The sequence below is a fragment of the Cydia splendana genome, chromosome 20 (assembly GCF_910591565.1).
Source record: "Cydia splendana chromosome 20, ilCydSple1.2, whole genome shotgun sequence".
In the NCBI taxonomy this organism is placed as follows: Eukaryota; Metazoa; Arthropoda; class Insecta; order Lepidoptera; family Tortricidae; genus Cydia; species Cydia splendana.
Window position 1 is genome coordinate 13,383,443 of NC_085979.1, and position 15,536 is coordinate 13,398,978.

Genomic DNA, 15,536 nt, shown 5'->3' on the forward strand with positions numbered 1-15,536 from the left:
AACAAAACACAGCGTGTCAAATAGATGGGAGTGGAATGGATTTACATTTCTGTTTCATTATTTGCGCTATGTAAGAGAGAGACAGCTACATAGAGGCCAACGGTTTCCCTACTTTACAATATAATATATAAAGTCACAGATTTCTGTGAATAAAGTACTAAGTTTTAAAGGTTAATTTGAAGATCGCTAATAATGGTACCTTTAATTGAGAAAATAAATAAACTAAAATAATAACTATAATATCCACTATTCTTTACAATTATAAAATGCTGGAAATAAATACTTAATGTAATAGCCTCGTTTCTCCGTGGAATACGAAGTATTATTTACGCGCGTTAATTTGTATAGTTGATAATGATAAGTAAGAATGTACCTTTAGTAATTAAAATAGAGTTCATTATTCATCGCATTATTTTAAATTTTTGACAGTGGTGACCTTGAATGGTCTAGTCTATGGTTGCGCATACGTATAATAAAAGTAATTGAAACCTACAATTAATTTATTTATTGTGAAAAGATACCCTCATATTTATCATAAATAACCAATTTCTAATTTTTATTTTTATTTTCTGCAAATAATTTAATTAACCCATGGTAGTGCCATCTAGTAACAAATTAAGCAAACAGTATCATGCTTAGTTCATTATACGCAAAAGAAACTATTTTAATAACGTTTCAGTTTTGACAAATATCGATACGACAATGAATATTTGCAATACATGCTGCAAGTTTACATTTTCAACATTATAATTTAAAGTAACTTATGAGCAATCATCGTTAAAAAAATTTAATGCAAGATAGAAACCGTTCCATTTTACTCATATGTTACAAAGCACGAGCCGCTGACAGCGCCAATCGTGACAACATGGTGTAACTAAAGTAATCATATGACTTTCGTCACATCTCCGTTCTGCGCCTATTGATTCTGATCCTGGTCTTGATTCTTACTCGACATAGTTTTTGTGTATCGGCAGAAATGGCGAGTCAAACCCAGGGGATCCAGCAATTGTTGGCTGCTGAGAAGAGGGCGGCCGAGAAAGTCTCAGAGGCGAGAAAGCGTAAGTCAAATTACTCATATTGTCTAATTTTACTACGTATTTATTTGGGGTTGAGCTCTGCGTCTCCACCTTAGTATGTATAGATACCTACCTATATCTACAGTCTTGTTACTAATTACTGGTGTTTAGTATGATATATGTGCCTAATTGGTATCTTTACGAGGTTTTAGCGTATACGAGATTATTGTGTTAGATTTGATCACATGATTTCGTTTAACATCAAGTCCATCAAGAATCTAGTAACATGACCCTGAGTACTGCTAGATAACGATTTATTTGTCCCCAGAATGATCAATTAACTCAAATAGTCCAAAATACAATAGAATGTAATACCTTTTTGAACATTTTGACCCCTCTTGTTAGACATGAATCCGTAAATCCCATCTCAAGTCTTAACATCTTGATGTAAGAATTATTATGCCATGAATACTGCCATAAATTTGCTGAAGAACAATATATCTTTAGCATTTTTTTGTCATGCAGGATATTTGTATGGATAAATCATTTCATATAAATATAACTGAGAAGTTATCTACAAAAAAGTGAAATGATAATATATGTGCTGATTTTTTAAATCATATTTATGTAATGATAGATGATAGGTATCCAACTTTAATCACTAATTTATAACATAGATAGAGTGTTGGAAGGTGGATAGTTTTTAATTTTAAAACATTAATTTCAAAGCACTACTATAAATTTTATTGTACTGGGAAGAATTTAATGATTGCAAATCTTTCAGTGAGTTGGTAACAGTTTTGATTTTAAGCCTGTAACTTGTAAAATAGACTTTCACTTAATGTACAATTTGACAGATGTTTGTAAATCGGTCCACTCTCTATTGAAATATTAAAAAAAAAAAAGTCTTTTTTACAAATAACAAGTGAAGGTGAAAATAACCTTGCAATAAGTATACAATTAACTCGGTTGATCATTTCAGGAAATGAGTTCTTTGAACCAAATGAATGTTATAGGAACTGGTTGCTACTGACTGATGTTTTGTAGATTTGACAAAGTTTTCCATATTATAGATAACAGATAATTTGGGAATTGCATTATGTTATTTATGTTACTCTATATGGATATTTATCATTATCACCATTGGGTTTGGAACCAATAATTAGGTATTATGTGCCAAGTTTTTGGGTTGGGTTCGTTGGTTGGGTTAGTGTGCTCTGTTTTTGGGTGATGCATTTGACTGTGACATTTCATATTTGTTTACAGGAAAAGCGAAACGCCTAAAGCAGGCCAAGGATGAGGCCCAGGATGAGGTGGAGAAGTACAGGCAGGAACGGGAGAGGCAGTTCAAAGAGTTTGAGGCCAAGGTGAGGAACATCGCCTTATTGTATAATCTTTTATTTACTACTTGATGTCCTTGTTTATAATCAAACTTTGTAAGTAAAATTCGACTGCTTCCTGGTGAAGTGATGAAGCTGAAATATAGTAAACTTATACTTATAATTGAAGATATGGTATAACACTTTAAACTCTCGCGTTTAGTACACATATTTAATTACACAAACGGGTAAAAACAATTGAATCGCGGTATACCAGTTTGTGTAATTAAATACCTATGTGAAGATATGGTGCCATTTGATGTCGACATTCGACGTCAGTTTGGTTTGATGATGGAAACCTAAGGCGGTCAAAAGAACTTTCCCTTATTGTCTTTCGGCTCATGCAGTTGGTAATGAAAACTTTTGATAAAAACATACTGTCAAACATTGGAAACTGGTGAAAGATTATTTTCTTATTACATTTTCCTTTGCCCTAGTTATGTCAATTTTATATTTAATATAGTTTAAAAAAATTCTTATAACAGATTATCATCTTGTACTGCAAAAATGTGCAAATGACTGTTGTTTTGGGTGCCAGTCTGATATTATAGAAATGGAAATAGGAAGTGTTTATCCCTGACGAAAAAGAAGGGAGCAACATAACATAAGTAACATACCTAAGCCGCGAAATGGTCCCGACTCAGCAGTTATTACTTTACTACTAGATAAGCTAAGCCCTAAGGGCCAATAAGCATTCCAAAGACACAATTTTACAATAAAGCTTGGTACTCAATATAGAATTAAGAATTAGACATTTCCTTCACAGCTGTAACATTGAAAACCATCCCCTTTGTAACAAAACTTAGCCATACATATGTCAGGTTTTTAACTGCTAGATAAAATAAAAACTACTTAACATGTTGTTTATTGTTTTAGCACATGGGCACCCGAGAGGGAGTGGCCGCCAAGATCGACGCCGAGACCCGAGTCAAGATCGACGAGATGAACAAGATGGTCAAGACCCAGCAGGATGCGGTCAGTGCCCTAAACCCTTTAAATCTTTTCATTTATTTTCTACACCCAATGCTTCACTTTAAGAATTTAAGACTATAGTGACCCAGGCCCTGTTTCAGGGTCGATCAACTATTGCTTGTTGTTATTCTGTCCCATCAGCCAGGAGACAATAGTAGCATAGTTTGTTAGAAGAACTGCTGTACCATGTTCTCAAAACATGCTTAGTAGGTGTCCCATTATGGAAAGGCCTTCATCATCATCATCATCATTCTCTTGTCGGTGGAGTATCTTCCAGCTTTCCCTATCTTGCGCTAGCTCTTTGACTTTTTGATACGACACAACCCCTACTTTTTTTTTCACTTGCTCCAAGAAGCAGCATCTGGGTTTTCCTCTTCCCCAGTTGCATCCTATACGCCCCTCCAGGATAGTTTTAAAGAAGTGGTCGTGGCCTTATAAAAAATCAAATTTGGTTCATTTAAATACGAAAAAACTAGGATTTTAAGAGTGACCCAGGAGACCGTATTCATTACCAGCCCTACTAAGCTAAATGGCGGTATCTCAGAAAGAAATGAACTTGAAAAAACTATCAAATAAACAATTTAAGGTACATCATACATGTTTGCATTCATTTTTTATTTGAGGTGCCGCTAATTAGCGTAGCAGGGTCGCCACGCTGTATTTGCACCCGACGTTGATAATTCATTCATTTCATTATACATTGCTGGGCCAACAAGTAAACATTAACACCAGGTACCGTTGTTAACACTGACCCAGAAATGTTCAGGAAATTGACAGTATCAGGTGTCGATTGTCAAGAGTTGGTGTAATAGGTTCCTGACGTTCCTGTAGGTTTTTCAAAACATTGACGCTAGCTTGTTTATTCACTAGTATTTCTGCTAGTTTAATTACGAGGCTCCTGTGTAGAGGGCATCACCATATAAAAGCTTGGGTTGTCAATATCGACTTTTGAGATATTGTCGAAGAAGCCTGTACTGTTTCGTCAGCGAGTACTTGAAGCTAGATGTCGACTACGAAAATACACCTATACGCGTAATGCTTGCGCTTGCTTGAGTGCGCTTGTAACGCGTGCGTTTTGGTTACAAGTTACAAGCACATCAAGGGGATTGGCGGTCTAGTGTTATTAATCTATGTCAAAGTTTAGTTTAAGCGACTCTTTAGTAAATAACCTAGGTTGAAATGTTTATGAATAATGTTCCTGTGATTACTTTATATCTTTTACCACGACAGCAATCATACTGGGCACTATATCTTAAACAAAATCCAATTGTCAATGCTCCTGAAGTTCCGCATACTCATCATGAATGTTTTTATTTCCAGGTGATCCAAGATATCTTAAACCTGGTGTACGACATTAAGCCAGAGCTGCACGTCAACTACCGCGCTAAGTAATAGGCTAGCCGTTCTACGTTAAATTATCGCATAAATTATTATTACTACGCGAGCGCCTACCAGTTATCCGCCATTTTCCTAACAGCTGTCACAGATAGCCGCCATCTTATCTAATCTGACAGCTGTCACGTCAGCCGCCATCTTGAATATTAAAGCGTCAAAATGGCCGCCGCTGTATATACAACGCTTGGGTTTTACGTATTTAGTAATATTGAAGTTTAGTGTTTGGAATCAGCTCGATATCATTCCATGAAATATATACGGAGATCCGCTACGAACTTCCCATGTATGTTCAATGTTGTATGTTATTTAGAAATATATAATGTTAAATAAAATGGATTTTTGATTTTTGTGTAGTGGAATGGAAACTGGCCTGTACAGTATTAGAGCAAATATATTGGTTTATGTTTTATTATTGTTTCATTGCATGTCGTTCATCCAGCCGTGCACGAGCTCGTCGCTGTGAAAGAAGAACAAATGTCACACTTTTTATAGGTACAGTCGCCATCAGATATATCGGAGCGGCCAAGGTGCTCTAAAATATCTGAACACGCACTCTAACGCCTTGACAATAGAGGCGCGTTCAGATATTTGTGAGCACCTCGGCAGCTCCGATATATCTGGCGACTGTACTAAAGTCAGATGTAGAAATAGCTGAGCAGGATCAGGTGTTCAAAATGATCTGCACACGCGCTTATTCTCTAACAATAATGGTGAGGTCATTTTTGTATGCCTCGCGCGCATAGTACCTCTGCTGCTGATGGTTCTTTCGGTCGATTAATTTATCGATATTCTTTCTAATAGGGTAATTCGCCAGTAACTGGCCACCCTAAACTAAAAATGAATTCTATTCACCTAGGGTAATTGGCCAGTAACTGGCCACCCCAAACCAAAAATGAATTCTATTCACCTATAAATAGGATTAATATTAGTATAAGGTGGCCAGTTATTGAAAGCTGGCCAGTTATTGATACCTTATACTAAAATGAATTCTGTTTATAGGTGAATAGAATTCTTTTTTAGTTTAGGGCGGCCAGTTACTGGCGAATTACCCTATATACCTACAATTCATTTTGGTAGGTTCAGTCACCTGCAATAATATGTCACATAACGAAGCCCGCAACAATATCTGACACGATCTTATTTGTAGAGCCATACGAGCGTGTCACATATTTTTGAGGCCTTCGAAGAGTAACATATTATTGCAGGTGACTACATATAAGGTTTCAATAACTGGCCAGCCTTCAATAACTAGCCACCTTATACTAAAATTAATTCTATTTATAGGTGAATAGAATACATTTATAGTTTAGGGTGGCCAGTTATTAACAGGTGGCCAGTTACTGGCGAATTACCCTATCACCTCTTTCGCCGAATGTTCGGAATGCTATCCAGCCAGTCCGCGGCGGCGCCCGTGCTCGCGAACACCGCAGGCTTGTCGGCCTCGTCGCAGCGCTTCGCCGAGAACGACAGGATGCCGATCAGCTCGCCGTCCATGATGGCGGGGCCGCCGGCGTCGTGCTGCAACAAGTCAGGTATGGTCTCTGTTAACTCAGTATTCGGGAATCTTATTGGAAAGTATATCGACGGGAGATCTGAGGCCCAAGAAGAGACGGTAGAAAACTAAAGCGGATAGTCATATCAACGTACGATACGTTGAGATCCATAGTACCCACCTATGGCTGTACCTACTCGGAGTTTCGTGCGATATTTTGAGGATTTGGTCTCATATATGTTGTCTCACTCTCACAACACTAACTGATACATCATTTATAAATGTTGAAATGAAAATGACAAAAGTTTATTGTATAAATTTAAACATTAGTAAATCACGACCCTGTGTCCTGAGCTCGGACCCTGTGTTAGAGCTGTAATTTAACCAACTATTGGACACTACTGTATGATGACTATAGGTAGGTAGTACTTGGGTTGGTAGACCTGCATATTCGGATCCACTCTGAAAATCCCAGTTCGAGTGTATTTTGACTTACCATTTTTGTTTCCTCATACTTACGTTACAAACATTCTTGATCTTGCTGATAAAGCCAGCGCAGAAGGTGCTAACCGAGACCAATTCCCTGTAAAACAGTGAACTTTCATGGCTCTTGGTTTTGCATAGTGAGTCATAAGTCCCCTCCACACTCTTGGCTTCGCGCCGCGATTCGCATACGAGTGTGGAGGGGGCTATAGTGTCACTACTATAAGGTAGAAATTTGCAAAAAACCCGTTCCATCATGTTGTGAAAGCACGTGATTTGGAGTGGTTATAAGTTTTCTGTAGAGGCACTAAAGCACAAGAGACACAAGTAATGGCGTCACCAGTCGATGGACTAGGGAGTGGGTAAGTTGATATAGGCCTAGCGTAGGGGAGGCCCGCCCTGACCCCTTTGGCAATGCCCTTGTACACAGGTAAACGTAAGATAGACAAGTAGGTGTACACAAATACGTTACTTACTTTCCGTAAACGTCGATACAATCTGCCTTGTCGTAGATGGGAAGATTTACTTTCTGGAGCAGCACTGCTCCACCCTTGTCGCCCATTCCCTGAGAAAACGCAGTATAATCACCTAATTAAACCAAACCAATGTCACCAAAATACGAATAATAGAGCTATGTTACCTCGTGTCGCTTACGAAATGCTTTTATTTTAATAAGTATTTTTAATAATGCAAAGGGACCAGGGTATCCTTGCATTCTCATTACAATGTAGTATTTCATAGATAAGCGACACTGGTGGGAATGCTTATACCAACCATACCTAATTAGTACAAAGGAATCTAGATGTAAGTACCTGGAGTCAAAACTTTAAAAGTTATCTTACCAGCACCGATCCCCATCCCAAGAACGTAATCGTCTTATCAATGGTGACATCCTTCCTCTTCGAATACTCTATCTTGGACACGTTCAGCGCTGAGAACGTGATATTCTTATGCAATCTGACGACAGCATAGTTGAAGGCTAAATTATCTGGCTTGTAGTTCGGATGGAAGAAGATCTCGTCGACCCGTAGGACTTCGCCGCCGGCCGTGGCGTTGCTGGAGCCGATGCGGACGGTCAGCATCTTGACGTACTCTCGGAAGAAGCGGTTGTTGTATTGGCTGGAATAACATTGATGAGATCATAGTGCAAGACCTAATGTGGGCAAGGTACATTTTGCGAGGCCGTCTGGTGGCCGACTCATAAACCATTGGGGCGCGCGAGGCCGTTAGCGGTGGCCGACGTCGCCTATGCCTAACGTAATGTCGCCCGATCATAGTGTTAGATACAGTGCATTGTCAATTTGGAAAACTACGACGAATGCATAGTACCATCGCCCACACTCTTAACTGTCCATCGGTGGACATTATGCCTTTTGTAATAAGATCCACCGATGGACAGTTAAGAGTGTTGCTGTTTGTAACATGTTTAACTCCGCATGACTGACATGTCTGACACTTTCTCCATTGAAGGTAATTTATAATTCAATTTCGAACATTCCGACCGCCAAAATATTGGTTTTAGTGTGAGTAACCCATCCAACAGGTCCTTCTAACCGGATATAGCAATCAGTCGTGAGATTCGTGAGCTCAATTAATCGGCAGAGCAGTGTAAATCTTGGGCCAAGTTAAAACGATAAATTTACTCACAGTTGCAGACAGTGCGCCGCCGTAAGCACGAGATCGGAGCTGATAATCGCTCCGCCACACCACAGCTGGTTGTTCATCAAAACAGCGGCCAGATACGGGTATTCCTCTATCCTGGCCGTCTCATCCGAGTTGTAGATGCGTCGGTAGCGCGGGTGCAGCGGGGGGATTATGGGGGCTTCTGTTGTTGTTGTGGTTGTTGTCGAAGCCATTTCGGTTGTGCTTGTAGAGGTGGTTGATAACTCCAGTATCGTCGTTCGAGTTGCTGGTGGTGAGTCTGTAGTTTAAAGCAGTTGAGGCAACGTAAATTCAGCTGCCATAAAATCACAACAAGTGATTAAATAGCGTTCGTGTGAACCATGAGTCATGTCACGGCGTTTACGCTTCTTTAGCGAATTTTGAGCAGCGGTGTGGTCGATCCTTTAGTAATAAGTATGTTTTTGTATGAATTCAAGAGACTATTATAATCTAGGGCTAGCTAAAATAGTTTGCAAATTCTTTGATGCGAATAATTGGTTGCTGTTAAATGTAAGATGCGAATCAGGTGTTCCGAAATTGTCGTGATAGGTAGAGTCGAAAATTTAAATTTATGACCCTTTTTGTACCTTGTCACAGTGACAATCCAATAGGTCTCTAGCGACCTAGCGACTTTCATATAGATTGTCACTGTGACAAGGTACGAAAGGCTGTGACAGCGCAGGAGTTCTTTGTTTGGCTTAAAATGTTTTACACAATGCTAAGTATTTGTAGAACAATAGGATCATACATTTTTGCACACTCATTGTGTTAAGCTGCCTTTCTACGGGACAGGATAATGAGCGTGAAACGTGAAGACATCAACCAATAGCATTGGTACTCTTTGCTGGATTACAACCACCTCTCATCTCGGCTGATCTCAGTGGCATAGGCGGATCCGGCCCTAGGCTGGGTCACAATAAATAAGTTTCATAGTTTTGTTTGCGAAAATATAGCTAGAATATAACCATGTGACCCCGACCCTCTGACCCTAAAGCTGGATCCTCCCTTGCTCAGTTTGACGGCAGCCTAATATACTAGCCTGAATAGCCACCTACTTGTAAATGGTATGTATATACTCACTGCTCTCACTGGAAGGTTCAATTTCCTTCGACTCGCTTCTTCTCGCCATCGCTTCAACGGGAATACCCTCGTATTGCCATGCACGACGGGACAACGTTTGGGCATCCACTAAAACATGATCATAATTATTCTGTAAAACCCAAGCTGCAATACAACCATATCGCGGCTACAACTCTGCAGCTGCTGCAAATATTGGTCGCCAAAGTCACGCCTATCGGGCGCGGTGCAGAGGGCCTACCGCGACTACGTTCGACGTGTTGCCTCTCATTCGCACTTGTAAATTCGTACGTATATAAGTGTGACAGGGAGGCAACACGTCGAACGTGTGGTTCGCGGTCTCAGAATGCACAGAGGGTGTTAAGATTGGGCTGTAGCCGCGGCCGTCAGTTGACGTATTTGTCGGTCAAGGGGTTATTAAGGAGCATCCCGGCTCTTTAAGGCCGGACCACACCGCATGCCTAATACAGCAACTCGAGATGTGTGGCACTTAATTACGAGAGATGTACACACAGAAGCTGAGTAGTGTAGTAAATAAAGGTAGTGGACCCCGCAGTAATTCCTCAGCTAGAAAAAACTTTACAGTATGATAAAGTATCACTAAATAAAAAGTATTGTATAAATTTCCAAAGAATAATAATAATAGAATTAAAGTAAATACCTAAAGTCTTAAATCGTTAATATCTTTTTACGGAAAAATGCTCCGTTTAAACTTTCTTCACCAGACATATTCATGTAACGTATTGCAACAATATATGAAATATCAAAAAAATATCCCAGCAGAAATACCAGTATTAATAAAATACATTTTTTTGGCGCGTCTTGGACCGGAAAATTGCTCAGTCTAATTTTTTCACTGGAATGCCATTTTATTGCCGTTTTATACCTACAAAATGAAAATCTAAAAATTTTCCACTCTCAGTTTTTAATAGTTCTATAATACATACATTTCGATACGCATTTTTTTTGGATTTTTTTACCCACTGCGCCAAATTATATTCTAAGATCATATAAGAAGAAAAAAATGACAGAGCAATTTTCCGATGAAAATGAGCGTCAAAAAAAGGAAGTATCATAAAAAAATATTCTCATGTTTGACAAAACTTTTAGATTTTTGTCTAGTATCACATACTGATACAAATAACTTATTTTGTAAAATAATTTTGGACTGAGGAATTACTCGGTTCAATATATACTCAGATTTGTGTTTTTACCTAACTTAGGAGTGTTTTTTTTTTGGATATTTATAATGTTAGTCTCGGCTCATACTATACAATAACCAAGCTAAATTTCATCGACTGAGAAATTAATGCATGGGTCTCCATACAACAACTTGCTTCATTTACTACACTAGAGGGCGTACCGCGAACCATGTTCTACGTGTTGCCTCTCTGTCGCTCTTGTGAATTCATACGTAAGCGTGACAGTCGACGTGTTGCCTACGTCGAACGTGGTTCGCGGTAGGCCTTCAGTGAGCAGGGAGCTGTAGCTATGATAGTTTACGCATGCGATGTGATTTGGCTACATGCATGGGCAGATAGAGTAGGAAAGAGGCGATATAGTTACATGACATGATGCCAACGAAGGTAAATGATGAACAAGTGCGGCAAAATGAGATCTGAATATAGTTTGCTCTCTCTCTCACAGCTGAGTAGTCCCTTATTGGCCTACGGTGGATCAAAATATTAATCGCGCGTAACAACTACTTTCCTAAATAAAATTATATTAATGTTACGAGTAGGTAAATAGGTACTAAACAAGTATCCTCAATCAATCCACCCTCCAATCCAATTCTCCCTCAATTGCTCAAAGGTTAACTGGAAGAGATCCCTCAAAGGGATAAGTTTGCCTTTGTACTAATGACGAATGTTATTTTTCCTGTTTTGTTTTGATTATTGTACAATAAAGTGTTTTACTACTACTACTACAAGTAGGTACTACAAACAGCCAGGAGGCAGGCTATTTAGACCTCAGTAATAAAAACTATTAAGACATCATAAGAATCATAATCATTCGTACCGTTCATGAAATACCTAGTCATTATTCAATTATGATAATTTGATGAATGGATTAGAACTTAATAAGTCTTGTCCGTTATTAAAATTGAAGGAAGGAAGGATGTGAGAAATTGTTATTCACCTACAAGTTGCGATCCATTGCATACCCACACTCGGGAGCAAATAAAACAGGATGATATATGAAAACTCTGTGATACAAAGCGCCTCGTTTTCATTGCAATAGAGTGTAACTATGGACACTAATAAGTAGGTAGATACACAAATATATAGCCGAATTGATAACTTCCTCTATTACTTTTTTTTTAAGTATTTTAAACATGACTGGTAGGTAGTATATTACTTAGAGCAAAGAGAATAGATAGTATAGAGGGGTCCTGTCATAGTAAATTTTTTAGTCACAGTAAATTTACTGCCATCTATCGACACACGACCAAAACTCAAAATGAAAACGTATAAAACTATCAAAAAATTAATATATATGGATAAATGATTTTATTATTTTTATATCATTTTGACCTATGTTCATTCACTGATACCTATTTGTTAAAATTGTTAAATATGAAACGGTGTCTTCACCGCCATCTAGCCGAGGATAGGCCAAAGGTGTATGCGCCATCTGTCCGAGAATGACTTTTTCTTGACTTCCGAGGCACGTTTTTTCCTTAGACTTTATTCATCTTATACGGAGTTACATATGTCTTTGCTTAGAGGCAGGGGTGCGAAACTCATGACTTCGGTCAAACTCGGCTCCGCTCGGCTCAGCATTGCTCCGAGCAATTATTAGGGTTGGCACCACTTGACTTCCTTTTGCGTGCACGACCACAGATAAGATAATCACTTGATTTTTGACAACCCTAAATAGCCGAAAGGGATAGTGCCATCTATTAGAAAGGGACAGCATGATTCGACCCTGAACCGCTGTCAAACTTCGTTTTTGTAGGAAGTTTCCTTTCTGTACGGTAGTACTATTAATTATTCTGTGTTAGAGGTAGGTATTGTTTGGCTTTATTTCCTCCGACATATGAAAATGTTCACAGTTAAGGCCAGAACGTACTTACCTGGCGCATTTACACTGACATGTAGATTAATTGTTACAAGATCTTCCTTGGATCTTTAATACTACAGCGCTAATTTGATTATGATTAGTAAACCATAAGAGTAACTTAAACATACTAGGCCTTAAACAGTTTTTTGACAAGCTTTCACTGTGACATTGATGCATCAAGGCGGTTTGTTGTGTTACAGGTGGCCTACCGCGAAACGCGAAAATCGAAATTTCTTTATCTGCCTCTCTATCGATCAAATAGGCAAGTGTGATAGAGAGGCAGAAACCGAACTTTCGACTATCGAGTTTCACGGTAGGCCATGTGATTGGCCTAGTGACGCCCTCTACGCTGAGTTTTGCGTAATATTCCCCCTATTGGAGAGACAGTAGACAGAGATGGTGATACACGAATGATTTTCTAATTCGTAACGTACTGTCATCGTCGTCAATATTGTCTTCGTCGTGGCCACAGAGCGCGCGCGCCGCCAGCAAGAACATCAGCGCCATCTTGATTTGAACCGCCATTTTGTACCTTAAATTTAACGTTATCTTTGTACGTCTGTTTGAAATGATTTATTGACAGCAGAGAGTGTATGCCTTTATTATTTAGGTATATGTATGTCTCTGTTGACAGCAATGCTAATTGTTGAGCAAAAGAAGATAAAAATGGTCTATGCTGTCATTGCCACATTTGAAACCAGGGTCTTGACCTCCGAGCTTTGAGTAAAACAGGTGCATTCCCATTTGTCCTCGAACACGTGAGGCGTGGACAGAGAGGAATGATTCATATCAATGTACCTATTCCCATCTATGCCAGGGACACATGGGAATATACCGTAAAACTTTATAAAGATGTCAAGTTCTTTAGAAAATATGAAATGAGCCTAATTTTCACATCTAAATCAGACTAATCCATTTAAAATCTACACTAACCTTCCTCACCACGCTCCAACTCCAATCTTGACTGCGCTCAATAAAACAAAGCAATAAAAACAAGATTATATTTGCCAATATATACAGTAACAGGCTCAAGAAAGCAATATCGTTTCAATATTGAGAGATGTCGTCACTTATCAGTGCCAGCCGTGACCACCGAGGCCGAGTCCAAGCCCGGAGAGGCCGAGGGGCGCAACGATAGGGGAGCGGATGATGGGCGCGCTGATGATGGGGGTCCTGATGATGGGCGCGGTTATGATGGGCGCGGTAATGATGGGCTTCACGACAGGGAGGGAGACGCCGTGATTGATGACGCTTGAGCTGTAGGACACAGCGCTGGGAAGCAGGACGGGGCCTGTGGGAGTTATAGTTGATGAAATCATTGACACATGTACGATTTGATATACACAACTTGAATTAATTATTAACGGACGCATTTGGAGTAAAGGCTCATTTAATTAAGGGCTTTTCTCGGAGAATTGTCTGCGTTTGCGTCTCATTACCACGACCACGACACTTATCATGCATATTGTAGGAGTCGCGGCAATAGGGGATATTACTGCAATGTTCTGCCGCCAGAGTGCAGCACTACCGACTCAGTAAATTCATAGACTAACTTATACATACTGTGCCTTAAACTGTTTTTTGACAAGTTTTCACAGACCATAAAATTTGACATTGATGCATCAAGGCGGTTTGTTAACAAGGGCCTACCGGTAAACGCGAAAATCGAAATTTAGTTATCTACCTCTTTATCGCTCGAATATTCAAGAGTGATAGAGAGATTGGATAACGAAATTTCGATTTTCTTGTTTCGCGGTAGGCCATGTTCTTGACGTGACGTGTGATGTGTCAATGTGGTTTGTTTACTGTATGTGCCACAAAGGTGCCACCTACGCAGAGCTTTGCCTAATATTCCCTATTAGATCGCAACATATTCGTCGCATGCGGTTTTCGATACATTGTCCAATAATTACCAAGAGGTGCAACAAATTAAATATCAAATGCCTCAAATACTAGAGCCCTAAGCCGCCTAAGCCTAAGCCGCTTGAGCCGGAAGACGCTGGATGCGGGTCGCATCCAACCGGCATGTATGTAGGTCCAAGGGGGAGGCCTATGTTCAGCAGTGGACGTCTTATGATGAGCCCTAAATTAGGTACAAAATTATTTCACTCGTGAGTTACGCTTTGCGCTACTTCGTATTATGATGGTTCATATCCTATTGGAATACATACCGAGACCCCAGCCCAGGGATGGAGCCACGGGGACAGCCGTCGCCACTCCGAAGAGGGCCAGAACGATAGCGACCTGTCGAGTAAACAGAGTTAGAAGGTCCAGTTGAGGTCATTAACAAGTAGGAATAAACATAGTATATAAACATTCACCTTCTTAAACTTTACAAGCTGGAGTAAGTATATTGGATAAGACAGCTACAGTCTTTCAACATCCCAAGAAAACAAACTTGCCTGTTATATCCGCACCCATATATGTCAAAAGCATTGTTAGTTAATCCCGTCATCCGTTAAGTAGTGCAAAACATTTTAGATTTTAGCCACTAATTTGAAGACTGAAGTAGAGTGCGTTGCACAACTTGCACAGTGCCATAGGTTCCGTAAATAACTACATGATTGATTTACGGTTGAAATTCAAAGTGGCAAAGTCGCTTAAATTATTTTTTGATTTTTTTGCTCATTAATTATTACTAAGTGTTAGTCATTTAAGTAATCCTCAAAAAGGACCTAAAATTCTCACGGACACTACGATTCTAAAACTCGCGATTTCACCTCGACGGGCTCACATTCACAACAGGAGGGCCAAGTGAAACCCATTTCAAACATTTGGACGATGTGATGCCAAGATTAACTTACCGCGCACTTCATGTTTGTAAGGTTGTGAACTGATAACAGAACTATGGTTTGGTGGTGGGCAGACGTTATATATGCGCGCTCCAGGGTTCACGCTTCGTTACACTCGGCGTATCCTTTGAAAACTTATCAATTTATCGTGATGGACCGGGACCTGTTACTGTAACTAGTAGTTCGCCAAAAACTATACAATATA

The 15,536-nt window shown here is 39.5% G+C and overlaps 2 protein-coding genes across 2 annotated transcripts; one reads left to right on the forward strand and one right to left on the reverse strand.

Annotated features, from left to right (window-relative positions):
- The first annotated feature begins 892 nt into the window (after nt 1-892).
- LOC134800506 (V-type proton ATPase subunit G) lies at nt 893-5,169 on the forward strand. The gene is made up of 4 exons (XM_063772976.1): nt 893-1,058; nt 2,283-2,383; nt 3,272-3,370; nt 4,688-5,169. The coding sequence occupies exons 1-4, from the start codon at nt 977-979 to the stop codon at nt 4,757-4,759; spliced, it is 354 nt and encodes a 117-aa protein (XP_063629046.1). The 5' UTR covers nt 893-976; the 3' UTR covers nt 4,760-5,169.
- Nucleotides 5,136-15,469, reverse strand: LOC134800505 (trypsin-7-like). Its single transcript, XM_063772974.1, has 11 exons — nt 15,344-15,469; nt 14,711-14,783; nt 13,473-13,830; nt 12,974-13,071; nt 9,480-9,587; nt 8,385-8,658; nt 7,580-7,856; nt 7,214-7,302; nt 6,774-6,837; nt 6,123-6,280; nt 5,136-5,219 (listed from the first exon to the last, which is right to left on the reverse strand). The coding sequence occupies exons 4-11, from the start codon at nt 13,062-13,064 to the stop codon at nt 5,180-5,182; spliced, it is 1,101 nt and encodes a 366-aa protein (XP_063629044.1). The 5' UTR covers nt 13,065-13,071; nt 13,473-13,830; nt 14,711-14,783; nt 15,344-15,469; the 3' UTR covers nt 5,136-5,179.
- Nucleotides 15,470-15,536: the final 67 nt, after the last annotated feature.